At 38.8% G+C, this 27,110-nt stretch overlaps 1 protein-coding gene across 18 annotated transcripts in view; it reads left to right on the forward strand.

The window, feature by feature from the left end:
* PCBP3 (poly(rC) binding protein 3) overlaps positions 1–27,110 on the forward strand; it is a 153,890-nt gene that overhangs the window by 91,235 nt on the left and 35,545 nt on the right. For 8 of the 18 annotated variants that reach the window (XM_060783383.2, XM_060783397.2, XM_060783419.2 and 5 more), the window contains exons 8-9: positions 5,348–5,491; positions 19,143–19,184. In XM_060783383.2, coding sequence (XP_060639366.1) covers positions 5,348–5,491; positions 19,143–19,184 — 186 coding nt within the window. The remainder of the gene's footprint in view (positions 1–5,347; positions 5,492–19,142; positions 19,185–27,110) is intronic. The other 10 variants (XM_060783425.2, XM_060783431.2, XM_060783455.2 and 7 more) reach the window with 2 other exon arrangements.

Raw genomic sequence — 27,110 nt, forward strand, 5'->3', positions numbered from 1 at the left:
TGAAATGAGTACAAGTGAAGTGCATTGAATATTTTCATATTGACTGTGTTAAAGATACATTAGACTTGCCTGTGTGGCTTTGATGTGAGACACAGAAACACAAACTACAAGAGAAGCTACGGGAATCTTGAATGAATTGATTAATGAGGTCATCAGATCTATTATTCTAATTAAGTCAGGCTTCCTGTAGTGCACCTTCTTTAGATCTAAAAGATATTTCAAACATCAGACTTCTCCATAATCCATTTATCTCTTTTGTATGCTTTCAGAGAAAACGCCGTGGTTTGGGTTAGTCAATCAAACAAACAAAAAAGCCTTGTGAAATGCTTTGGTGATTTTGCTATGACCTATGTGTATAGACATATACACATAGACATAAGGAGCCCCCGGTGGCGCAGTGGGTTAAAGCACTGAGCTGCTGAGCTTGTTGATCGAAAGGTCGCAGGTTCGATTCCGGGAAGCGGCGTGAGCTTCCGCTGTCAGCCCTAGCTTCTGCCAACCTAGCAGTTCGAAAACATGCAAATGTGAGTAGATCAATAGGTACCGCTCCGGCGGGAAGGTAACGGCGCTCCATGCAGTCATGCCGGCCACATGACCTTGGAGGTGTCTATGGACAACGCCGGCTCTTCGGCTTAGAAATGGAGATGAGCACCACACCCCAGAGTCAGACATGACTGGACTTAATGTCAGGGGACTACCTTTACCTTTTACCTATGTGTATAGACAAGCCTGTGTGTAAACTAGAAACAAGAATTAGCATTGAGAATGGGGATTATGCACTGTTTGGGATTTGGCTGATATTTAGAAAAAGGATGTTGAAGGAATAGCGCATAAATCTTTTTGAAGCCAACATTAGGTTGCCCTGGTACTAAATAGGGTTTTATAGTTTTTAACTTTGTTGTTTATTTATACTTATATTTTTGTGCTATATATATTATTTATTGAATTCATTCCCTTTTGTTGTAAACCTCCCTGAGTCCCTCCAGGGAGAGGGGGCGGGGTATAAATAAAGCTTATTATTTATTTACTTACTTACTTACTTACTTACTTCATTTATATACCGCTTTTCTCAGCCCTCGGGAGACTCAAAGCGGTTAACAACAGCAAAAATTAAATGCTTGACATCATAGTTGAAAACAGTTGAAACGATTAAAATAGTAACATGATAAACAGTTAAATATCAATATAACATCTCATTAATGTCTTAAGCAAAATCAAGATCCAATCTCATCATTTGTTGCTCCGTATTCCTATGTTCATTACACTGCCTATTCAAATGCCTGCTCGAACAACCAGGTCTTCACTTTCCTCCGAAATGCCAGTAAGGAGCGGGCCAATCTAATTTATGTAGGAAGGGCATTCCACAACCGAGGGGCCATCACTGAGAAGGCCCTGTCTCTCGTCCCTGCCAGACGTACCTGTGATGTAGGCGGGACCGGGAGCAGGGCCTCCCCAGATGATCTGAATGTCCTAACTGGTTCATAGGAGGAGATGCGTTCGGACAGGTAAGTTGGGCCAGAACCATTTAGGGCTTTATAGGCCAATGCCAGCACTTTGAATTGTGTCCAGTAGCAGACTGGCAGCCAGTGGAACTGGCTCAACAAAGGAGTTGTATGCTCCCTAAGTGCCGCTCCTGTTAGTATCCTGGCTGCTGAACATTGGACCATTTGAAGCTTCCAAGCAGTCTTCAAAGACAACCCCACAAAGAGAGCGTTGCAGTAGTCTATACAGGATGTAATCCGAACATGGACTCCCGTGGCCAAGTCAGACTTCCCAAGGTACGGGCACAGCTGGCACACAAGTTTTAACTGTGCGAATGCTTCCCTGGTCACCGCTGAAACCTGGGGTTCCAGGCTCAGCGATGAGTCCAAGATCACACCCAAGCTAGGAACTTTTTGGGTAGGATATTGTTGGTCTGCAAACCCCATGAGCCGCAATATTCTCAAAGGATATTGAAGCCTTGAAGGAAGGAAGAAAAACCGATAGGAGAACAGAGTTGTGGGGTTTTTTTTGTTTTTGTTGTTTTGCTGGTGATGGCATTGAATGAATTTTTCTTTAAAAATCTTAAAACAAAAACAAAAAATACTCAGCATTGCTGCTTCTGCAGATGGTGAGAACATGCAAGAGAATGGTGCTGAGTGGCTGAGAGAATAAACATGATCATTCTTGCTGTTGTGAATACAGCCAGAAGCTGTGTTGAACTCTAGTATCATCCACGTTGTGCCACCACATTTTTGGAATCTCTATTGCTTCCCAGAATTTTGTAGCTGTGTCAAGAATGTTCTCAAAGAAATACATGTATAAAAGGAAGATCGTGTTCATGAGAAGAAAGAGTCAGTCAGTATGAGCATTTCTTCTGTTTAGTTGTTTTCAGGTAAAATAATTTTTCATTACATTTTGACTACATCTCAGGATGGATTGCTGGCTGAATTTGAAACATAAAAGCACTGGCAATGTTGATGAGCGTGCAATCTGTTCAAATCGAACTGAAGCTTCTTCCAGTAACACTATTCTACAAATTTTCAGTTTTTCTCAGTTGCGGAAACGAAATGTGCCATTTCTTAATAAATTTAATATGCTGAATTCAAATATAATAATTAAATGTGTTAATTGGCTCTGGTTTTTATGCAACAGCTATTTCAATTTTCTCCACAATAGGTAATTCGTTAATATTATGATAATGCACCTAACCTTACTGCATGTATATAAACCGTGAATATTTACTAAATTTTAGTCAAATTATATTGCCAATAGTTTACACATGAGAAATATTTATTTAATTAGTCTATTGTTTATGTTTGTGCAGCAAGAAACTATATTAGTAGGCCTAATGCAGTTGAAAAGTCTGAAAGTTTAAATGTCGCTTTAATCGTGACTTTAGTTTATATCCTGTTTGCTTCTCTTGACTTTTCTTTTGTATTCAAGGAAAGGATTGTCTCTTACAATGCTCCAGCAGTAGTCTGACAGCATTGACGGAGTCCATTTACCTTGATATCTTTTTTCCATAGTGCTTTATTTACACACGTGCAAGGCATAACTACAGTAAAAAGAACAATGTAAAACGATGTTTAACGATACTGTCTCAGTCTTCAGCTGACTGACCCTCACAGTTCAAAAGTCTGACCTTATATAGGGCTTTCTGGCTTTTGCACACGGCACTAATACTGCGTCATCAAACTTTCTAGAATATTCTAGAATCTTCCATAGTGTAAGTTGCAACATGCACTTTTTCAACCATACGTGATCACGTGACTGCTTATATCATAAAAAGTAGAGCCAATATACATTTTTAAATGTCATTTTCGTCTTCAGCACCCCAAAATCATAAAAGAACAGCTATTTTCAGTCCCGCAACTTTCTAGAATCTTCCATAGTGTAAGTCGCAACATGCATTTTTTCAACCATACGTGATCATGTGATTGCTTATATCATAAAAACTAGGGCCAATATACATTTTTAAATGTCATTTTCATTTTCAGCACCCCAAAATCATAAAAGAACAACTATTTTCAGGCCCACGACTTTTTCCCCGTTGAACAGTGTAATCTTTAAAAGTGCTGCCTTTATAGCAAGGAATACTTGGGGATTAGCTTCAGACCCGGAAGAAAAGCAACCATCCCAGTTTGTCTTATTTCCAATGTATTGCCCAATAAGACCACTAAACCATCAAACTGTGAAGATATCTCAGTGCTAAATGTAAAGAGCATGCCACAAAGAGCATAATTTGTTTTCAAAATTAAGAAACAGACTCCAAGAAAGAAAATGTTAAAATTCTGCAGGAGCAAACTGTGCAATTGGCAAATGGGGATCTGTGTTTTAGAGCTCTAATGTGATATTGTCCTAAATTCTTCAAGTAAAAAGTTTCAAGTTGAGGGCAAGACTAAATGCATTATGAAAAAGTTGGAATTTGCGGCATCATCGCCTATCAAATTGAAACTATTAGACATTTCCAAACCTTCCAAATATTCTTGGTTCCACAAAAAGAGTTATCAGAGGAAGACAAATCACTTATTACATACAAGATTTGCAGTGAGACACCTGGGTTTTGATTAATTAATTAAAATCAACAAGTAATGTTAGGCAATGACTCAGTGTTCAGGTGTGGTGATGATAGTGAATGGAATCGTTCCAATAAAATATAATAACAGGAATGTGTGCCTTTGCTTATTTCTCCTTTTTCTTTGTAGTTGGGACCCATCCCTAAGCACTATCAACTTAATATGTCCATCTGAAGTTGAACAAAGCTTTGAAAACTAATTTTCCATTAATTTTATACAAAATTCAGAGAACATGAGTTGTGTAACAACTGAGAATGTTAGCTGCACATTAGAAGGCACTGGGCAATTTTGAATGAGTGAAATAACATAACCACATTCTGATGGCAAACCTGATGACAATACAGGTCGAGTATCCCTTATTTGAAAATCCAGTATACAATATAACTCCTGTTCTTGCAGGGGATATGTTCCTAAACTTACTATGGAAAAAGAAACCTAGAGATAACAGTGAACTTTACTGAAATGAACAACTTTTGCTGGAAGTTACCCTTGAATCTCGTGTGAGAATTTGTTAGCTAGGTTCTCCGGCAGAAGCATACTATGGAAATTCATGGATCACACATACATTATCAGATGTGGGTAGGTGAAACTGCAGGTACCAGCCTCATGGTTAAAGGGGTTGAACTGTACTTCAAACCTCATAACTGTCCACATAAGTGACTGTGATATTGGCACCTTTGCTTTCTGAAAGTTCAATGTGTATAAGCTGCATTCATGCACAAAATTGTTAAAAATATTGTATAAAATCAGGCTACATACATCAGTGTGTGGGGTGATGTGTGGTGATGATTCCCCCAGCATATGGGGAAAGTGTCTCCCAAACCAGGAAGAAGCGTGCTGGCTCCAATGGAGCCAGTACAACATGCAAAGGCTTCTGTGTTTGGAGGGAAGCATCCAAGAGGTCTCTGACAGTAGTGACAATGTGATGGCAGGCATGGGGCTCCAACCCCAAAGCAGGGTGGAAGTGTACTAGGATGCTTAATTTGGTCAATGTGATGAGGTTTGTAGTCTGGTACTAGGTTTTTGTAATGTTCATTGAGGTGGGCCATGTGAGTGCTTTAAAATTATAGTACTAATCAGATACTAAGTATCATTAATTGCAAAGTCCTTGCTGTATGCTGTTGTTACTTTGCTTCTCACATTTTTTCTCTAAAAATGAAAGCCATTGTAGATTCATTGCTACCATCGATATTTCGGTTGCTCTCTAATCCTTTCTCTGTGTCTTTTTGCTAATGTTTCAGGAAATGTGGTCTAATGTTCTCTCTCCCTCTCCTTGTCCCTTTTCCTAGTCCCCACCAAAAGGTGCCACCATTCCCTACCGCCCAAAGCCCGCCTCCACCCCTGTCATTTTTGCAGGTGGTCAGGTAAGAGCCGACCCGCTTGCCGCCTCCACTGCCAACCTCAGCCTTTTACTGCAGCACCAGCCACTGCCCGTTAGTGCTCTCAGGTTTTCTCGCCTTTTCACTTGCATGGTATCATCCCATTCATGTTGGGCCAAAGCAAATGGACTCAAAGCTCTTTCCGTTTTTTAAATCCTGTATTGCTAAATGCTTCGTGCAGACAATTCCTCCATTAGCTAAGCCAATTGAAAGCCATTGATCATAGCTAATAAACGTTGGTCTTCTTATAAAAATAATCTTTCGCCTCATCACCATAATTAGAGTCATTATAAGTTGGAAATGACTTGAGGGCACTCAACAACAAACATCTATCTATCTATAAAAATTAAAAACAATTTACTGTTCATATAAGTATTTCTTTATGTCTTAGTCAAGGGTTACAATAATTTTGATTTTAATAGCATCATTTATCACATCTAATCTAATTTTTCTGGGAAAAAATAGGATATTAGCAGCCAAGTGATACTTTAACATTCCAGAGTTTCAGTAGAAATTTAATTCTATAATACAGAGAGGAGATCTGATGGGTCATATAAAAAGTTTTGAAAGTTTTGAGAACTGATGTTATACTCAACCACTGAATGTCATGGTCCATAACTCCATTATGTTGTTATTTCTTCTTCAAAAATTAGCCTTGAGGGGGCCTGTTTTTGGGTGGACTGGATATGGCCATGATGGAGTTTATTAAAAAAAATTCTCTTATATTGTTGTTGTGTGGTTTCAAAACATTTCTGATTTATGGAGACTCTAAAGCAAATCCCCTGTAGGATTTTCTTGGCAATTAGCTTGACTTTTCAGAACAGGAATTCTCACATAGCATGTAGTTTGGCCCTAACAACCAAACACTCATACTCATTGTGCATGAGTGAATTGCAATAATGAATGTGCAAGCAAATGCATGATTACAATGCATAATACCATCTGCCTATATAATGCTCAATGCATTGCAAAGCACAGTGGCACCACATGTTTAGTTCTGATTCCTTCAACTGAACATAAACATTACAGCATGGCCAAAAGAGTACGTGCACATGTATAAGCAAGAATATTCATGTTTAAGTTACTTACAGAGTGCCAGCCAGCAATTGAGCAAGGCAACACATGACGTAAACCCATGATTGGTTGAAATACTGCACATTCTTACAAGATAGCAAGTAATACAATTGAAAAATAAATGTAGTTCCTTTTGAGCCATACAGCAGCATCGTCTATTTCAGTAAAATTGAATAAATGACAATGAATGTCATTTGTTCCATTTTACCTAGAATCTAGGATTTTACACATTTATTACCTCTGCTGTAAAATAATATAGATTAAGATTAATTTTTTGGGCAACAAAATCTCTTTAGTCCCTTAAAAACCATTTATCCCTCTGGAAAAAATTGATTACAATGGGATCTTTTCTTGAGGAAAAACCTGGTGAAAAAGCTTTGGGTCCAGGTTTTGCTTTCAAAAGGGAGAGTAAGACTAGAAAAACAATGTTAATGAAACGCTTATGTCTTCAACAAATGTGTTGTCAAAGGAAGGAGGAAAATAGAGATCCTAATGGTCCGGACCATTCTGAAGAAAAAATGTATTGTTTGTTTTCAGCAGAACTTGATGAATTATTTAATAACAAATCAGTTATTGTTCCAAGATCCGAATCAAAAGAGTTGACCACCATCAATTTTACAAAATTCTAAAAATAAATCTTTGGTTCTTGTGGGTTTTTTCGGGCTATAGAGCCATGTTCTAGAGGCATTTCTCCTGACGTTTCGCCTGCATCTATGGCAAGCATCCTCAGAGGTAGAGGTCTGTTGGAATTAGGACAATGGGTTTATATATATCTGTGGAATGGCTGGGGTGGGGCAAGGAGCTCTTCCCTGCTGCAGTTAGGTGTGAATGTTCAGCTGATCACCTTCATTAGCATTTGAAGGCCTGCCTGCGCCTGGGAAAATCTGCTGCTGGGAGGTGTTAATCTGTGCCTGGTTTTTTCCTCTCTGTTGTTTAGCTGTTATAATTTTAGAGTTTTTTAATACTGGTAGCCAGATTTTGTTCATTTTCATGGTCTCTTCCTTTCTGTTGAAATTGTCCACATGCTTGTGGATTTCAATGGCTTCTCTGTGTAGTCTGACATGGTGGTTGTTGGTGTGGTCCAGCATTTCTGTGTTCTCAAATAATATGCTGTGTCCAGGCTGGTTCATCAGGTGCTCTGCTATGGCTGACTTCTCTGGTTGAAGGAGTCTGCAGTGCCTTTCATGTTCCTTGATGCGTGTCTGGGCGCTGCAACAGAAAGGAAGAGACCATGAAAATGAACAAAATCTGGCTACCAGTATTAAAAAACTCTAAAATTATAACAGCTAAACAACAGAGAGGAAAAAAACCAGGCACAGATTAACACCTCCCAGCAGCAGATTTTCCCAGGCGCAGGCAGGCCTTCAAATGCTAATGAAGGTGATCAGCTGAACATTCACACCTAACTGCAGCAGGGAAGAGCTCCTTGCCCCACCCCAGCCATTCCACAGATATATATAAACCCATTGTCCTAATTCCAACAGACCTCTACCTCTGAGGATGCTTGCCATAGATGCAGGCGAAACGTCAGGAGAAATGCCTCTAGAACATGGCTCTATAGCCCGAAAAAACCCACAAGAACCTAGTGATTCCAGCCATGAAAGCCTTCGACAATACAATAAATCTTTGCTTTCCTGTTTCTCAAAAGCAACTAGAATAGATTGTTCTAGTTCCTTTAAAAACACATTTGAATGTTATGGCCTGTCCATAAGACACATTCTCCTTTTATTCATCAAGTTTTCGCCACCTCTGCAACAGAGCATAAGGTTAACAGTATGAGGAAGAGTATGAGCCAGCTTTTGAATCACAGGCTATTGCCCCTCCACCATTTAGGGATATCACATCCCTATAGCTATTTTAAAAGCTGTAAAAATTACATTACCAAAAGAACGAATCCATCTCTTGTTAAGTTTTGATTTTAACATAACATAGTCATAGCTAGTAATTGGGGGAAGAACCAATCTCAAGAAAGTATTTATGTGTAACTTTCAAGCTTTTAACTGTTACTACTGCTGCTAGCAACAACCACTGTCCCATTTATCAAGACTACTGAGAGGACTATTGATAAAAATCAGAATAAAATAGAAATTTAAGTATTAACAAATGAAGAAAAATATATTTAATGTGGCAGTTTGTCAACCATCAAAAACAAAATCAGAGCAGGACCAAAATCAATTTCAGAAGCCAATGAAATATTCATACAAGTACTTCAATGTCTATCATGGTTCTAGAAATGTTTATAACTTTTGAAATAATTTTTGTTATCTGAGGAAATATACCAAGATATACACATATCACAAATGCCTTCCCTTGTTTGTCAGATAAACAGAAAGCCATTATGACAAGTATAATTTGCTTGAGGTCACAATTTTTAGCTGCTGTTGTTATCTGTACCCTGCTTTTTGTTTTAAATATGATAAATAGTAGGGCTGGGCAGTTTCGTTTCGTTAATTCGTAATTCGTTAATAATTCGTTAATTTTTTCAATTACAAAACGATAACGAACCATTCTGGAGCAATTATTAAAAAAAACGAATTTTCAAAAACATTTTGTAAATGCTTCGTATTTCGATATTGTATTCGTTTCGTTATTGTTTTGAGGTCGTTTCGTTATTATTTCCGCATGTCTGGGCCAGTTTTATGGTTTAATTAGTGAAAAAAAATTATAATATCACACCAACAGTCAACAACAGAGGGAGAGGGAAGCTTCAGAAGGTTTTGGAGGTTTTTTAGCGTATTTCGCGGTCGCGTCCGCCATTAACGAATCGATTCGTTATTGTTTCGGAAATCGATTCGTTAATTTTTTACCATTTACGAAATTTCGTAAATATCGAACTTTTTAAAAGGAAAATTTTGTAATTATTTTAAATATCGAAACAAAAAAACCCCCCAAATACAAATCGATTTTAGAAACAAATTTTTCCGTTGTTACCCAGGCCTAATAAATAGGTTAAAGTCAGGTCTCTACATTTGTGCATATAATTAATTTGCTTTCTCTAGGGAGATCTGGATCTTCCAGCACAACTCTATGGTCAGCTTTGCCAGAGGATGTCCACTGAGTCACACTGGAAGAGGGAACATTTCTCTTGATGTGTGTACATCCTCCTATGTGCTTTATAGCAAAAGTTGACCATAGAGTCATCCTGGACAATCTAAAGACTCCTGAAGAGGTCATCTCTCAGGGGGAAAAATGTGGTTTTTCAAATTAAGAATTTCCACTTGTACAGTGACCCCAACACCAGTGAATGTGAAGGGTCTGCTGTAATTCTATTTTAATGTTTGCTTGTTTGCTTATTTGTATTTTTAATTATATTATTCTTTTACATCGTGGGCCACTTTGAATCTCAGTTTTGGGAGAAAAGCCATATACAAATAAATATAAAAACAGCTTGTTTTATACAGATAATTATAGGCTGAGGCATTAATTCTACTGTAGGTTGGAACAGGGAAGGTGATAAAACTTCATGAGAATATCAGCTTCATCATCTCTGAGATGAGATCCTGTATGTCACATAAATGTATTAAATAATACATTAATTACTAGGGCTGGGCAATCACGGAAAAAATTGTTTCTAAACTCAATTAGTTTTTACAGGGGTTTTGCGTTTCGTTTTTTAAAAGAATTCTGAAATTTTTCTTTAAAAAAGTTTGATATTTACGAAATTTCAGAAATTATGAAACAATTTCGAAACAATAACGAATCAATTCGTTAATGGCAGACGCGATTGCGCAATACGCTAAAAAAACCTCCAAATGGGACAGGGGGAACTTCTGAAGCTTCCCTCTCCCTCTGTTGTTGACTGTTGGTGTGATAATTTATTTTTTTATCACTGATAAAACAAACAAGAACTATAAAACTTGCACCAGACATACGGAAATAATAAAGAAATAATAACGAAACAATTACGAAACAATTACGAAATAAATTTTAAAAATTCGTTTCGATTTTTAGTTGCTCCTGAATGGTTCAATATCGGATCGTAAGCCAGTTTAAATACGAATTATTAACGAATTACGAAATTAATGAACGAAACCGCCCAGCCCTATTAATTACTTATTTATCGTCTCAAAAACAAATTGAGAATACAGTTATAATGTATAGAATACCAGAAACAAAGTTTAAAACTTCGCATTACACTAAATTTCCTTTGAGCAGAAACTGGCCACTTCGAGTGCCTCTGCATTGATTGGCACGAATAATGCATTGATTGGCAGAAATGTCCAAAGCTTCTGGCTTTCTGCTGGGTCTCCACTTACTGACATGCATTGACTAAATTATATTTGACATCACTTTCTTATTCTCTCACTGATTTGCCACAAAGATATCTTCAGTGTCTTCAGTATTATGGGTTTTGTTTCCAGCCGTAATAGGATTATACACTTCTATTTCACATAATGTTAAAGTTGGGGGATCCCTTGCACCTAACATATTCTGTCCACTGAAATGGATATTATGCATCTCCCTAGCTAAGTCAGTTTGGGTGATGAACCAATAATATTTTGCTTTTAATTGGAGTAAACAATACTGTCATATCATATCTATAACATTATAATGTAATGCAATATAATAATAATATGATATTATAATTATATATTTATATTACATGTAATATTACTAATAATATTATGATATAGTGGTATGGTGCAATATAGCAATGTTTAATGCTGATATTGTACTATGCTAATAATATAATATATTGTATGTAATGTATAACATGTAAGCCGCTCTGAGTCCCCTTCGGGGTGAGAAGGGCAGCATATAAATGTCGCAAATAACTAAATAAATAAATCCCTTTTGCAGAATCTGTAAATACCCGGGGAATGCAGCTTGTTATTTATATATATGAGAGAGGAGAAGAGAGAGATAAATGGCAATGACCAATAATCCAAGCTAAATATACACAGTACTATGAACTAGGCTTGGGTAACCACAGAAAAATTTGGTTCTAAACTCGTTTCGTTTTTAGGGGGGCCCTTGAGTTTCGTTTTTTTAAAGAATCCTGAAATTTTCCTTTTAAAAAGTTTGAAATATACGAAATTTCATAAAATTATGGCGGACGCGATTGCGCAATATGCTAAAAAACCCTCCAAATGGGACAGGGGGAACTTCTGAAGCTTCTCTCTCCCTCTGTTGTTGGCTGTTGGTGTGATAATTTATTTTTTATCACTGCTAAAACAAACAACTATAAAACTTGCACCAGACATACGGAAATAATTACGGATCAATTACGAAACAATTACGAAACAATTTTGAACCAATTACGAAACAATACGAAATAAATTGGAAAAACTGATTCAATTTTTACTTACTCCTCACAGTAGTCCTGCATGGCTCAATACTGGATCATAAGCTAATTTAAATACGAATTAATAACGAATTACGAAATTAACGAACGAAACCGCCCAAGCCTACTATGAACACTTGCAGAGGAAATTCCACAGGGACTACACAAGTCACTTTACACTAGTTGGAAACAAATTCCCTTCAATCCTGCCCTTTGTGAGGAACACTCTCAAAAGTGGACAACCCACTTATCTCTCAGGCTCATCTACATTGGCCATTTAATGTCACTTCAAAATGTCTGGAAACTATCCAGCCACAAATTATATGCCTCTAGTGTGCTGCTGCAGCTATTTCTTCCTCTCCTTTTTGCCCAGTGAAATTCACGGGGTTGCCATAATTTCACAGGTGATTTAAGGTCACTCTCTGTGGACAAACCTATCAGATTTTGAGCTGGAGAACAAAGTTGAGAGGAAGGCTTCCACAAACTCCCAAAGTCTGTCATCAGCAGGCATGTAGCTGGGGGGGGGGGGGGGGGCTCGGGGGGCTTCACTCCCCCCCCCCCCGAAATTCTCATGGTGGTTCACGAAAAGGCCTTACTGGTGCATTATTTAAACTGTTATGTTTAAATCATGATCTGATCACCATACTCAATATATCCCATATTCATGGGGGTATTGGGGTAATGATACAAAAGGTTTGCTAGGCTAGACCCTCTTTCACTCAGACTCAGCCCCCCCCGAAACTCAGCCCCCCCAAAAAACCTCCTGAAAAAAATTCAGCCCCCCCCCCCCCCCCGAAACGAAATCCTGGCTACGGGCCTGGTCATCAGTAAACTTTGCCAACGGCATCACCAATTAAGATTGAAAAGGATGTTTTACTGAGCAGAGTTTTAAGCAGGAATTATCAAACCTCATGCTATCAGGACAAATTTAAAAAGGACTAGAATTGATGGGAGAAATTGTAAACAAGAATTATGTACCACATTATCAAATATAGGAAATGCTGGGATTATTAAAAAATGGCAAAGAGGATAGAGATGTTGTATAAAGGAAGACTTTCCAACTTTGGCTGTAAATGCTGCTCATTTCTCTTCTAACTGGAGGATTTGCTCTGTTCCAGATGCTCTGATGTTTCAAGCCAACACTACGTTTCAAACAATTAAAGAACCATTTCCTGTTGTAGTTCTTACTCTCCCTTTACAAGTGGCTGTCCATTTTTATCCCATTTATATTGGAACTGTGTTACTCACTTGAATGTATGGGGAAAGTCTTTTTAAATAATTACCTTGGGCAGAAAGTCATATTTGTTTAGAATGGCTTCTACTATGTGAAATATTCATTTCCGCAATTTTCATTATAAGAAAAAAGTATTTATCATTGAGAAATTTCTAATATAAGACAAGACAGTATCTGCAATAACGAGGATGGCATTTCTACCTGAGCAAAGAGAATCTAACTCATTGTGTTCTTTCTTCCTGACATGTAATATATGGCATGTTATAAATGTGCCAGTATTGCATAGTTGTATTGCAATGAATAGAAGATAAATAATTCACCCTGTGAATATAAAAGAGTAGTAGTAATTTTATTGATTAGCCCTTAGGCCATATCACAATAAGAAACAGAACAAGGCCTGACAAGACCCGATCACACTCCACGTAGTAAGCTAAAATAAGACACTTACAGTAAATAAATATGATAAGACATTATAAAACTGATAAACTGATCAAGCGGAGTATATACATCATATTTCATTATCACCCCTATACTTTACTTTACCCCTATCAGCCCAACATATGTGGTTCTCAGATATATTGTTTTGCTTAAGTACAGGAATATAAAAGAGGAATTTTTATTTTCAGTGCAAGGGCCAAATAAATATATAGCCCTCCAAAGCCCTCTGCACAAATATGCGGTGCCTAAGTAGAATCTAAAGGCAAGAATGATATTCTGGCTGGAATAAACAAGGGATTTGTTATTGTGTTGTTCTCACACTGCACATTGGATCAGGTCAAACAGTCCTTATTTACTGACCTTTAGAAGGAGCAGTGGGTTAAACCCATGTGCCGGCAGGACTGAAGACCAACAGGTCGCAGGTTCAAATCCGTGGACAGCACGGATGAGCTCCCTTTGTCAGCTCTGGCTGCCCATGTGGGAGCATGAGAGAAGCCTCTCATAATGATTGTAAAACATCAAAGCATCCAGGTATTCCCTGGGCAACGTCCTTGCAGATGGCCAATTCTCTCACACCAGAAGAAACTTGCAGTTTCTCAAGTTGCTCCTGACACGAAAAAAGTGACCTTTAGGAAGTACGTGAGAGATTCATAGAATCATAGAATCAAAGAGTTGGAAGAGACCTCATGGGCCATCCAGTCCAACCCCCTGCCAAGAAGCAGGAATATTGCATTCAAATCACCCCTGACAGATGGCCATCCAGCCTCTGTTTAAAAGCTTCCAAAGAAGGAGCCTTCACCACACTCCGGGGCAGAGAGTTCCACTGCTAAACGGCTCTCACAGTCAGGAAGTTCTTCCTCGTGTTCAGGTGGAATCTCCTCTCTTGTAGTTTGAAGCCATTGTTCCGCGTCCTAATCTCCAGGGAAGCAGAAAACAAGCTTGCTCCCTCCTCCCTGTGGCTTCCTCTCACATATTTATACATGGCTATCATATCCCCTCTCAGCCTTCTCTTCTTCAGGCTTCTCTTCTTCCTTTTTCACATTTAAGTAGCTGTGGTGTTAAGTGTCCAATTTGGAGCCTAGGCACTGGGATACTTACCCCAGAAGCTGATCTTTAATAAGGATTTTCATGTCCCATATTTCCTTATAATCAGAAAAACTAAAATAACAATTCCGTTCACAAGTCTCTGTGAAGAGGAATGAAACTTGTATGATGTCAAGTAGACCAGCATAGTCCAGCTGGGATCCTAACTTTGGGCTCCAGATGTCTTGGCAGGGTCCATCTCTGTCCAGGGAGCTTTCTGGTGCACTCCATAGGAATTCTATAATCAATTGTGCATATGCCAAGAACCCACCATTTTTACACCGATCAATCCCATCCCTAATATTGGATATTTCCTGATATTGAATATTTCCTAAAGTAGAATTTTGCTGTACATGGGCCTCTCCCAAGTCAGAGTTCTTCCTGATCTCAACCAATGCCATCCAAGGAAGTAAATGAGGCAATTAAGGGAACCAGCAAAACATCTCTCCCCCTAATTTTTGCTCCAGATTGTAGAAGTAAGCCCAAAGTATTATTTTAAATATATATTGTTATTTTAAGTAGAAGTCTAATTTCTACTTTAGGAATATGGTACTGAAACCATTATCAAATATATGGTGATTTATGAGCATCATATCTACCAAAATCCAGAGTGGATGCTGCTGTGTTCCTGATAAGATCAAGTGCATTCATTTAGGACAGTGGTTCTCAACCTGGGGTCCCCAGATGTTTTTGGCCTTCAACTCCCAGAAATCCTAACAGCTGGTACACTGGCTGGGATTTCTGGGAGTTGTAGGCCAAAAACATCTGGGGGCCCCAGGTTAAGAACCACTGATTTAGGACAACATGGGTCTTTAGTATAAGATGGAAACTGCAAAAAATCTCATTCATTTTCTCCCATGATCAAGAACCGCATCACAAAGGCCCATGGATTAGCCACACATTGTGTTGAATTTATGGGCTCCCGGTGGGGTCATGGAGAACCTGTTGCTCCATGCCCCGCATTCCGTGACTTACTTTGACCCTCCAGCACATGGAGGAAAGCGTCGCAGCCTGGCTTCCCACCATTGCTGTAAGACAACAGGGGAAGGATCCCATGTTGCCACCGCAGGGTCATATGCTGATATTCTCCCATTTCTGGACAGAGTTCGGTTGGAAGTATACATGTGTCCTGTAATGGGTTCCATCCTTTAGGAGGAGCACAAGCAGTGTTGAACAGGCCAAATAGCCCATCTGATGATGTAGTATGACTATTGTAAATTGTTACAGTCTTAAGATTTCTATGGGCAGAGCTACACTGACCCCTTGTCCTGGGCCAAGCCAGCATGGCATGTCCTGAATTGGCCCAAGGAGGGTTCTCATAGTGCACCGTCCAGCTCCTGTAGAGCAGGAAAGGACTCCCAAATGCCCAGTGTTGCTGAACTTGGTTTAATACTAACAGACAGCCCTCCTTACTGTCCCCTTCTGTTCTCCATGCTGTCGTGGTCTCTGAACATGACATAGATTCCACCAGCTAATTGTCACCTACAATAATTTCAGATGGGGTGGCAGGGTGATGAGATAGGTGAAAGAGGAATTGCCCTCTCTGCTCCATCCTTTTATTCCTCAATCGCCCTGTCTCCCCAGGTGACATCACATCACTTCAGATGACAGCCAGCCAGCAGGGCATGGAAATTGGTAATGGACTTTGATTGCCATCCCTCATTATCAGGCCACTCAAGCCCCAGATATATGGGATGGTAGTGTAAACATTTGCATCCAGATCTATCTCTCAACTAGTCCAATTGTTTACATGGGTCCAAAGTTATGAGATGCTCTGAATACTGGGCCACTTTGCTTAACATGGTTCAAGGCCACGCTAAGGTGGACTTGCCAAGCATTACCCTGGACCGTATCTCTTTCCATGAACCAACCCGGGCCCTTCAATCCTTGGGGTGGCCCTGCTTTCGCCCCTGCCAGTTTCACAAGCTTGTCTTGTGGGTCCAAGGGAGAAAGCCTTCTCCTATGTGGCTCCCCAACTCTGGAACTCATTACCTAGAGAGATCAGGAAAGCCCCTACCCTAGAAACTTTTAAAAAGAATCTTAAAACCTTGGTCTTCTGTTGCGCCTTGGGTGAGTAGGTGCACAACATGACACTACTGCTCTCCTCGACGCTTCTGTCACTGGAGTACACCCCCTCCCTCCTCCCCTCAGTGGGAAAGTTTGGTTCCAAAACCCTGTGTTTTTTATGAGCTCCCTCTTGCAAATAACTTGCTCCTCTTCTTATCTCATCCGAGTTTTTAAACATTTTATCCTGCACATGTGGCCCGCCCACTGTCACTGTGATTGTGTTTAATGTTATATTGTTAATGTGTTCATGTGTTTTTATGTAATTATGATGTTGTTGCTTATGTTTTTGGTTTTATTTTGCTGTAATATGTTGTTTGGGCTTGGCCTCATGTGAGCTGCCCCGAGTTCCCATAGAGGAGATGGTGGCAGGGTATAAATAAAGTATTATTATTATTATTATTATTATTATTATTATTATCAGGTTTATATAGTTTTGTCCACCATGAAGGTGATCCAGAATCTCCTGGTCAAGGAAGCTCTTTAGTGCGTATTGTTATGCCTGACCATATGATAGGCCATAATTCCAAGGCACGGGGGCTGCATCCAGTTTGATGAGTCACAAATTATCTAGAGAGATGGAGTAGATACAGGTCACAGCTACATTTGGTTCACTGGTTATTTAGTACTTATGCTCTTGTCAATCTATTCTGAAGAGGTGGATAGAGATGAATATAGGAAGGGGCTCCTAGTCATTACACAAGCCTCTGTATGTTTATGTAAGTGTGTGCAGTTTCTTTTCTTGAGGCCCATATCCCAGAAAAATGCCGAATATTGAACACACATAGGAACCTGTGCAAAATAGTATTCCTAAAACACAGTTGAAGTCAGATGCAGGCCTATCAGGCATATAAATCTCTTCCTCCACATTCTACTTAGAAGAATACTTGCACTGAGCTCTTAAGATTTATATTACTCCATAAAACCTACAATATATTTGAAACACATCAATGGAAGTACAGGCAGTCCTGAGTTACAAATATCTGACTTACAAATGCCTCATGGTTACAAACAGGGGCGAGACAACTGGAAGTGAAAGAAATCTACCCCCAGGAAGAGAAATTCACTCCTGGAAGAGTTATCATGGGGAGAAGGGGCCTCCACTAAAGCTATATCTCCAGTCATTGTTTCCACAACATAGTAATTTTTCAAAATCTAATTTTCACAGGGACAGAAAGTGAGGTGAAATTTTCTAAACAGACAGCAAAACAAACACTACAGGGTGTTAACCCTTTTCTATGCTATCAAAAGCTATATACTATATATAGCTGCACTTAAAAATGTACCTGTTTTGACTTAATACAAATGCAAATTACAAACAGACCCACAGAACCTATTTTGTTCTAACTTGGGGATGGCCTGTATTTGTGACATTCTCTTATAATTTCCAACAGTTGATGGCACAGGCATGACTAGAACTGTTCCTTCCAGAGAAAGGGGATTTTCATATAAGTCATTATATGCAATCTCAGGTCCTGGGTAAAGATGAAGACGCCAACTAATTGAAGCAGCCCTGCTGATTGTAACCTACAAATACTTCACATTATTATAGCACTTGGATACCATTGTAAATGCCTTGACCACATCCTATTCCATCCTGGTATTTGTAGAGCTATAAGGTGTGCTCACCCAACGAAGTATAATGGCCCTGACCAAATTGCTAATCCTGGGATTCCATAGGATGCAGCCATGGAAATTAAAGTAGAATCATAGTACATAGTACATAGGAGGGAAGGCCAGGGGACAATTCCACCTTGTCTCCTGTGCTGTGCTAATAATATGATATGATATAATATAATATAATATAATATAATATAATATATTGTATATACATATAATATTTATATTATAATGTAATGCACTATAATAATAATATGATATTATAATTATATATTTATATTACATGTAATATTACCAATAATATTACAACATAATTGTATAGTACAATATAGTAATATTTAATACTGATATTGTACTATGCTAATAATATAATATATTGTATGTATGCATACCTTGTAAGCCGCCATGTCCCCTTCAGGGTGAGAAGGGCGGCATATAAATGTTGTAAATAAATAAATAAATAAAATCTAATTTTATAGCGTGTAAGTAACAGGTAGGACATCTTAGAGATAATGTTCTGAATTAGTGATTATGTCATTACATTATTTTTCTTACTGTGTGATGGTCATCAGGAGGGAGTGGGTATACAAACTTGTACAAACTATTAAATTTGTGTGCATTTGTCTGATAACTAGAAACTACAAAATAACTGTTATGGTATTATCAATTTTATGGAATGCTTTCTTAGGCACCTACATTTTATAGTGCTGTAGATGATACTGTATAGTGTGAATCAATCTAAAAGAACGGATGACTCTGAGATAATGGTGTAAAATAAATCAGTAGTGGCATTAGTGCAAAAAGACATAAGTAAGCCATATGAAATCAATATCATTCATTGAACTTTGGTATAAACAGTTATTGGGCACTAATGTAAAAATCTTACACTACTTGTTCTTCTTTTGCAGGCCTATACAATTCAGGGACAATACGCTATTCCACACCCAGATGTGAGTCTGCCTCCTTTATTCACATAAGAAGTTTGCTTTTGTATGCCACCTGCATGCTACTCTTAAATATGACTAATATTAATATTAGACATTAATATTAATAGTTTTTCTCAAAGTAATTGGCCGTGTGTAGTATTGGTAATAGCCTTTAACCTATTAGCATTCAACTATATTTCTATTGAGGACTTGGCCTGTTGTCAAATTATTTGAATCATTCTGTGCTATCCCTTTTTGCTACACTTACCTTTATCTATCTACCTGCCTCTGCATTTTGTGTCTCACATACTAGTCATAAAAATGCTTTCCCCTCCTTCGTCATGACTGGCTGAGAATCAGATATACCACTCTAATTTAGACCTACGCTGGTATGTTTTATGATATCTATATCTATATATTCATAATTTTTACACTTTCTCTCAGACATTGCTTGCTGAGAGGAATCCGATTAGTTAGTCCATTATACTGTACAAATCCCGAGCCATAATGCAAAAGAAGCATGAATGCCTGGTGATGCTGAAACCTTCCACCCAAACGTCTAAGATATCGAAACATTTTTTTTAAAAAAGGTGATCATTACTATTCTGGCATTTGAACTATAGAACACATTTGCCTCATGCATTCTTGTTTTCATGCATTAGCATCTCTGAATGGAAGTCTAAACTCCTGGAATGTAGTCTTGTAATGTTATTTGGCAAAAACTCCTTGTGTTTAGAACTATCTTGTTTGTAAAGTAACACCTGTAGTAAATCAGTGTTGGGATTATATAATACTTCTCCATAGGGAGAAAGGCTTGGGGTGACTCTACATACACAAGGGAATGGAGGCAGAAATTGTTTTGAGATAAATCTATTAAATTTGTATATCCATTTACTAAAATGCCCACCATGCTACCTAGTAAACACTGGGATAAATGTGAGGTGGAGCTGGTATAGACAGTTTTTGGAATGTGGGGGAGGTTGTAATATCTTTTTTCAAACAAAAAGGAAGGCGTGTTATTTTTTTATTTTATTTTTTTGAAAACTAAGGGGATTGGGGAGAGCAGGGAGCATCATTCTGAAGCTGGATCTGCACCTTCACATAATCTAGTTTCTGAATCAAGTTCTGCTTTGAATTGAATTATATGAGTCAGATTATACAATTTTGTTCAAAGCAGATAATGTAGATTCAGAAAATGCATTATATGGCAACAGGGCCGTAGCCAGAAAAAAAATTCGGGGAGGGTTGACAATTTTTTTGGGGGGGGGGGGCTTGAAAATGTCAGGGGGGGTGAAAATGTCAGGGGGGGGATGTTGAACCCTGCCTTCTAGCTCACGCTGAAGCAAAGAGCACAGCAGGGGGCAGAGCAGCCTTCAATACCCTGCAGCTCCGCCCCTGTCAACCACCTCCACCAAGTCTGGCCTCCTTAATGAGAGCATTCACCCCCCCCCCACATGGTTGCTTCACTACATCGGCTATTGCTGCAAGTAATGACAGTGTGAATAAATTGTCAATATTTGCTTGAGATAGTGCTTAAAGTTCTGGAGGGACTCTTAATTTTTTGCATCTCATAGACTTAGCATGTGGATTTGGTTAACCAGTTAAAATTCATGAGTAAACCAGGTTCTTTTGAAAACATCTGAAACATTTCAGGAGGGGTTTGAACCCCTAAAACCACCCCCTTGCTACAGGCCTAAATGGCAATGTAGATGGGGCCTGACATCCCAGGGGACAACATGCTCCCCCAAATTTCCACCTTTGGCCATACATACCTATCACCTCGGCCTCTTCTATACTGCCATACAATATAGTTTGAAACTGCATTATATAGTCAGTAAAGACACATGCAATGCAGCTTGATGCAGTTAAGCTGTATTATATGAATCTACACTGACCACATAATGCAGTTAAACTGCATTATATGAATCTTCACTGAGATGGTACCCTGGACTCAATGTTAACTATGACAACTGAAAATTAGGTTTTTGAATAGGTATATTGAATTTATTATTATTATTATTTATTATTATTATTTCACAGTTTTGTATACCGAGCTTCTCAACCTCGTTGAGGGACTCAGCCCGGTTTACAGCCATAAAAACATATACATTCATTAAAATATCATATATCACAAATTACAAAACAACTTTAAAAACACTAAATATAAAACTACAGTGGTCAGTCGTCCTAATAAGATGGATCTATATCCACTTCTATCCAGAGTCCTATGGTGTTGTCTCATTCCTCGAAGGCCTGACTCCACAGCCACGTTTTCACCCGTTCCCTAAATGTTAGGATGGATGGGGCGGTTCTGGATGGGGCGGTTTATGACAGTATCAGAGAAAGGATCAATCAAATTCAAGGAAATGATTGTGGATGTTTTCATTCCTTGTATTCAGCTGAGTATCTGTACCTGGCTATCCACAAAGCAAACGTTATTACAGAGATCATTAGGAAAGGGTCAGAAGATAATGGGAAACATAAAGCAAAACAAACAAAAGTTGCATAGATTTATTGGCACCCATTTCTTGTAAGAAGTGTGAGAAATATACATCAAGAATCTGGAACTACAAATAAGCAATTACTTGAAATTAGTCGCGCGCCCCCCCCCCCCCCCCATCCCAAACAAAAAAAAAGTTAATAACTGCATCACATGATTGGGAAAAATATGTAAGTGAGAATGGTTCCTCTGTTGCAGCTATATTTTTTAAATTATCTTTACGTGGATTTAGCCTCACCAAATAGCAGTGGAGGAATCGCTTGTGGTTTAAGTGCTAGCATCTATTTGCTGAGCCTAAGTGTGGTTGAGGCAACAGCAGAGTGAAGGGAAGAAGCATGTGACCATAGACAAGCAATTTGTAGCATTTAGATCAGAGCTTTCCAAACATTTCATAGCTTTAAACATGCATCATTTCATGACATAGTAATTCAGTTTTTCTGGCAAACTGGAGGTTAAACCAACTCCTTATAAGAGATATGTGCACATACATGAGCTGTAATAATGAAATGTTTGGGATCACAACATATCCCATGAAAACCTTTTGATTATATATGATTTACTGATTATTTCACATAAATTCAGAGGTTTTGCTTTACATTTATGTGACACACCTATACACTGAAGCTGACATACTAACGTGTCATGGCACACAGTTTGGAAAGCTGTGACAGCTTTAGTCAAACGAGAAACAGAATAGCCAACATTATTTTAAGACAAGGGTCCACAAACTTTTTAAGCAGAGGGCCGGGTCACAGTCCCTCAAACTGTTGGAGGGCCGGATTATAATTTGAAAAATAAAACATGAATTCCTGTGCATGTGCACATATCTTATTTGTAGTGTAATAAAGACTTAAAAACAATACAATAATTAAAATGAGGAACAATGTTAACAAATATAAACGTATTGGTATTTCAATGGGAAGTGTGGGCCTGCTTTTGGCTGATGAGATAGGATTGTTGTTGTTGTTATGTGCTTTCAAGTCGTTTCAGACTTAGGTTGACCCTGAGCGAGGGCCGGGTAAATGACCTTGGAGGGCCGCATCTGGCCCCCGGGCCTTAGTTTGAGGACCCCTGCTTTAAGACATCATAACTACATATAATGCTAACTACTTTTGGAGCATGAGGGGAGTAACTGTAATTAAAAAGTAACACTTCAAGCTCTACATATACCCAAGAACCAGAAACACGGCATTTGTATATTTTTTGCAACTGTATATTTTTTGAAAAAACAGAAAGGTGTAAATCTACAGGATCCCAAACCCTCCCATTCCCCTGACATTCTCTCACAATGGTCAATAGTTGTAGGGCAAAAAGGGGATATCCTAAAGATGGCAAGCTATCAAAATCTAGTTTTTACTCCATAAATAGTATTTCTCTGTTCAGGGCAGAATTCAGGTTGTCAGGTTAGGCTTCTGCTCCATTTGGGATGCTGCATACAATTCATAGGGTGCAACTGGATTCTGTTTTGCCAAGACATATTATGCTTTGCAATATATGCAGGTTTTTGACTGTACTTTTTACAATGTACTAGTATGCTAACAGAAAGTTCTGAGAGTGCCTTGGACTGCGAGAAGATCCAACCAGTCCATCCTCCAAGAAATAAAACCCGACAGCTCACTGGAGGGAAAGATACTAGAGACAAAGTTGAAGTACTTTGGCCACATCATGAGGAGACAGGAAAGCCTAGAGAAGACAATTATGCTGGGGAAAGTGGAAGGCAAAAGGAAGAGGGGCCGACCAAGGGCAAGATGGATGGATGGCATCCTTGAAGTGACTGGACTGACCTTGAGGGAGCTGGGGGTGGTAACGGCCAACAGGGAGCTCTGGCGTGGGCTGGTCCATGAGGTCACAAAGAGTCAGAGACGACTGAACGAATGAACAACAACAAGTATGCTAACGGTTCCATGAGCTTATACTGACATTTCTAGTTATAGTATTCCAAGTTCAACTGTGCTTCAAATCCTGCTTCCAGTGTGCAAAGACTTTTTCTACTCAAAGGGTGCACCTAATTTATAATCCTCCATTTTATGATGCCATCCTCTAGAGCTCAGTTTCTGTCATCCTAATCTATTCTCTCCTTTGATCATGGGCATTGCATTTATTGGTTATGTCTCAGACAACTTTAAAACAAAATGTGAAGGATTCGTATAGGAGGATACTCCTACACAAATCTTTTACATTTTTATTTTAAAGCTGTCTGAGCCAGTTGCTATTGGATTTATTGGGGACGAATTGCAGTGAAAAAGGGTGGACTGCCCTCAATCTGCTGCTGCTCTGATCAAGACATTCACTGGAAGAATTCAAACTTGCAACAGATCTTCCATCACTTCAGAAGAATACATGAAAAAAATAATCAGTCCATAATGGCAAAATCAATCACAGCTATAGGTTTTGGTGAACTTTCTAGAGATGAGTAGAAAACCAAGCATAGAAATCTCATTGGCCCTACCAGAAATTAGATGATTTATCTTATTATAGCAGTAGTCTTGTGAATGAATGAATAGTGATTTTTGTTTACCTTTTCATGTTCCATTCCATAGCATGCATGTTTCTAACATGTGTTAGACTACAAGTAACTGGGGTGGCTGTTGGGGAAGGTTGTCCTAAAACATAGTTCAGCATCTTCCTTCTTTCCATCTCTAAATATACTCTTCACTCACCCTTCAAACACAGCAAATAGTTTCCTGAAATTGAAAATATGAATAAGGAATGGGGTGCTAATGCCAGCTAAAAGATACTGATCCATTGTATTCAGCTGTAAGCAGTTGCAAAAATTATTTGGTGACTCCCATATGGAAAATTCTTAATCAGAAACACTTTGACTGTCTCCAAGCATATGCAGAGTGATTTTTCTCTATTTTGGATTGCGTCATCTACCTCCTTATTCAGTCAAGATGCTCACAGTGTATTTAATCCAAAAATACCATTCCTAATGACACATATTTTATATGCATGAGGAATGAGATTCAAACTCAGTCTCTTGCATAGATTCCAAGTTTAATTATTCATCAGACATTGTCCTCCTTCTAAGATCATTCCAGGAATACTGAATGTTATTAATTATTAGATTTGTTGGCTAGGGCTTGTGGGAGTACAAGGATAATTAGGAAGAAACTAGTTATATTTAACCAATTAATCTCAGTTTTTCATAATGAGTACCTATTAATCAACAAATTATTCATTATTATTATTATTAACTTTATTTATGCCCCGCTAAAATCTCCCTAAGGACTCTATGCGGCTTACAAAGGCCAAGGCCATCAACAAACAACAGCATACAAATACAACAGTAAAACTCATAAAGCAAATAATAAAACATCAGGCAAAACAATAAAACACTAAAAACAATGACAACATGACGCATTTAAAACCTAAGGCGCATTTAAAACCTAACCCAAATGTAATGGACAAAATTTAAAAAGTGCTGGATATGACAGCTGAAATATAGAGGTTTTTGGAGGTAGGTGCAATGTGCAGACAATCCTAAATCTCTAACAAAGTGCATTTAGGACATGATGCTAGGAGTTTCCTATTCTGGAAAGGCACACTGGAACAGCCAGGTCTTCAGGCTCTTCCTAAAGACTGCCAATGTTGGGGCTTGTCTGATGTCCTTGGGGAGAGAGTTCCAGAGTCGGGGGGCCACCACAGAGAAGGCCCTATCGCTCGTTCCCACCAAACGCGCCTGCAACGCAGGTGGGATCGTGAGCAGGGCCTCTCCAGATGATCGAAGGGAACATGTGGAGATGCAGTCACGCAGGTAGGCGGGTCCCAAACCGTTTAGGGCTTTGTAAGTGAGCACCTGCACCTTGAATTGGGACCGGAAGATGAACAGCAGCCAATGGACCTCATTAAACAGGAGGGTTGACCTCTCTCTGTAAGGAGCACCAGTTAACAACCTGGCCGCCGCCCGTTGGACCAGTTGAAATTTCCGAGCCGTTTTCAAGGGCAGCCCCACGTAGAGCACATTACAGTAGTCCAATCTAGAGGTGACCAAGGCATGGACTTTATTGTTTCATGATACTTTATTGTTTGAAAGAAATAACGAAGTAGCACACAACCAGTTCTATTTAGCTAGTTAGTAGTCCTTTCTTCCAACAAACTTAATGGAAAAAAGTGAGACATAAACAGAAATTAGGCAAATTGAACAGCACAGCAAAATAAAACTAGTTAGATTTAAGTAGTTGTTTCCAGGCTCTGCAAATAAGGTGTTGAGTTGACTGTGAATTTTCAAACAGTTGATTACAACTGTTAGGGTAGAGAACCAAACACACACACACACGGAACAAAATGGAAAATGCTGATAATTGGTAAATTACATATTTCTTCTTTATCTTTTCTGAGAGGCATGAAAGGCAAGTTCAAGGGAAATTATTTCTTACCTTTTAACAGTGCTGTAAATTAAGCTTTTGATGTTTTTGTAGGAGAAAGTGTGCTTTTTGTGTCAGGTACAAATTGTTATTACAATCTCATATGATATACTATAAATCTACTCTGTAGCATGTGACTGCAGATATTTTCACAATGATCTGCTTGTTTTATTAAAAAAATAATTGTCTTTCTATGTATGAGATCTGACATTAGCAAGTAGTAGAAACAGACAAGAAAACAGACTCTTGAGGGCCGTAGCCAGAAAAAATTTTCGGGGAGGGTTGACAATTTCGACGGGGGGGGGGGGGGGTGTGTGTGAAAATTTCGGGGGGGGGGGTTGAAAATTTCAGGGAGGGTTGGAAATTTGGGGGGGGGGGTGAAACCTGCCTCCTAGCTCACGCTAAAGCAAAGAGCACAGCAGGGGGCAGAGCAGTCTTCAATAGCCTGCAGCTCCGCCCATGTCAACCACCTCCACCAAGTCTGACCTCCTTAATGAGAGCATTCAACTCTCTCCCCCCAACTTGGTTGCTTCACTACATTGGCTATTCCTGCAAGTAGTGACAGTGTGAATAAATTGTCAATATTTGCTTGAGATAGTGCTTGTAGTTCTGGAAGGACTCTTAATTTTTTGTGTCTCATAGACTTAGCATGGGGATTTGGTTAACCAGTTAAAATTCATGAGTAAACCAGGTTTTTTTTAAAAATCTGAAACATTTTTTTGGGGGGGGGTTGAACCCCTAAAACCAACCCCCTCACTACAGGCCTGCTTGAAACACAAACAGAAGCAAAGCAAACAGCAGAGGACAGTAGAATCAACATGAACGTGGGTTTTTTGTCACTTATTTAAGTACACTTATGCGAGAAGGTGGCTTCATGATACATCAGTCTTCACGATACAGGGGATTATCTATAGAAACATATGGCAGAGTTTTGAAAAAGTAATATTTACTTGCATATTAACTGTTGTTTACTTGCAAAAATGGTAGCAAATGGTATTTTACATCTTGGTTATGCTATACTTCCTTCTATCTTTTAGCTTCCTTAAATTATTTGCATGTCATTTGCTTCTGGTGTTTTGCTTT

Source organism: Anolis sagrei, chromosome 1 (genome assembly GCF_037176765.1).
Source record: "Anolis sagrei isolate rAnoSag1 chromosome 1, rAnoSag1.mat, whole genome shotgun sequence".
Lineage (NCBI taxonomy): Eukaryota > Metazoa > Chordata > Lepidosauria > Squamata > Dactyloidae > Anolis > Anolis sagrei.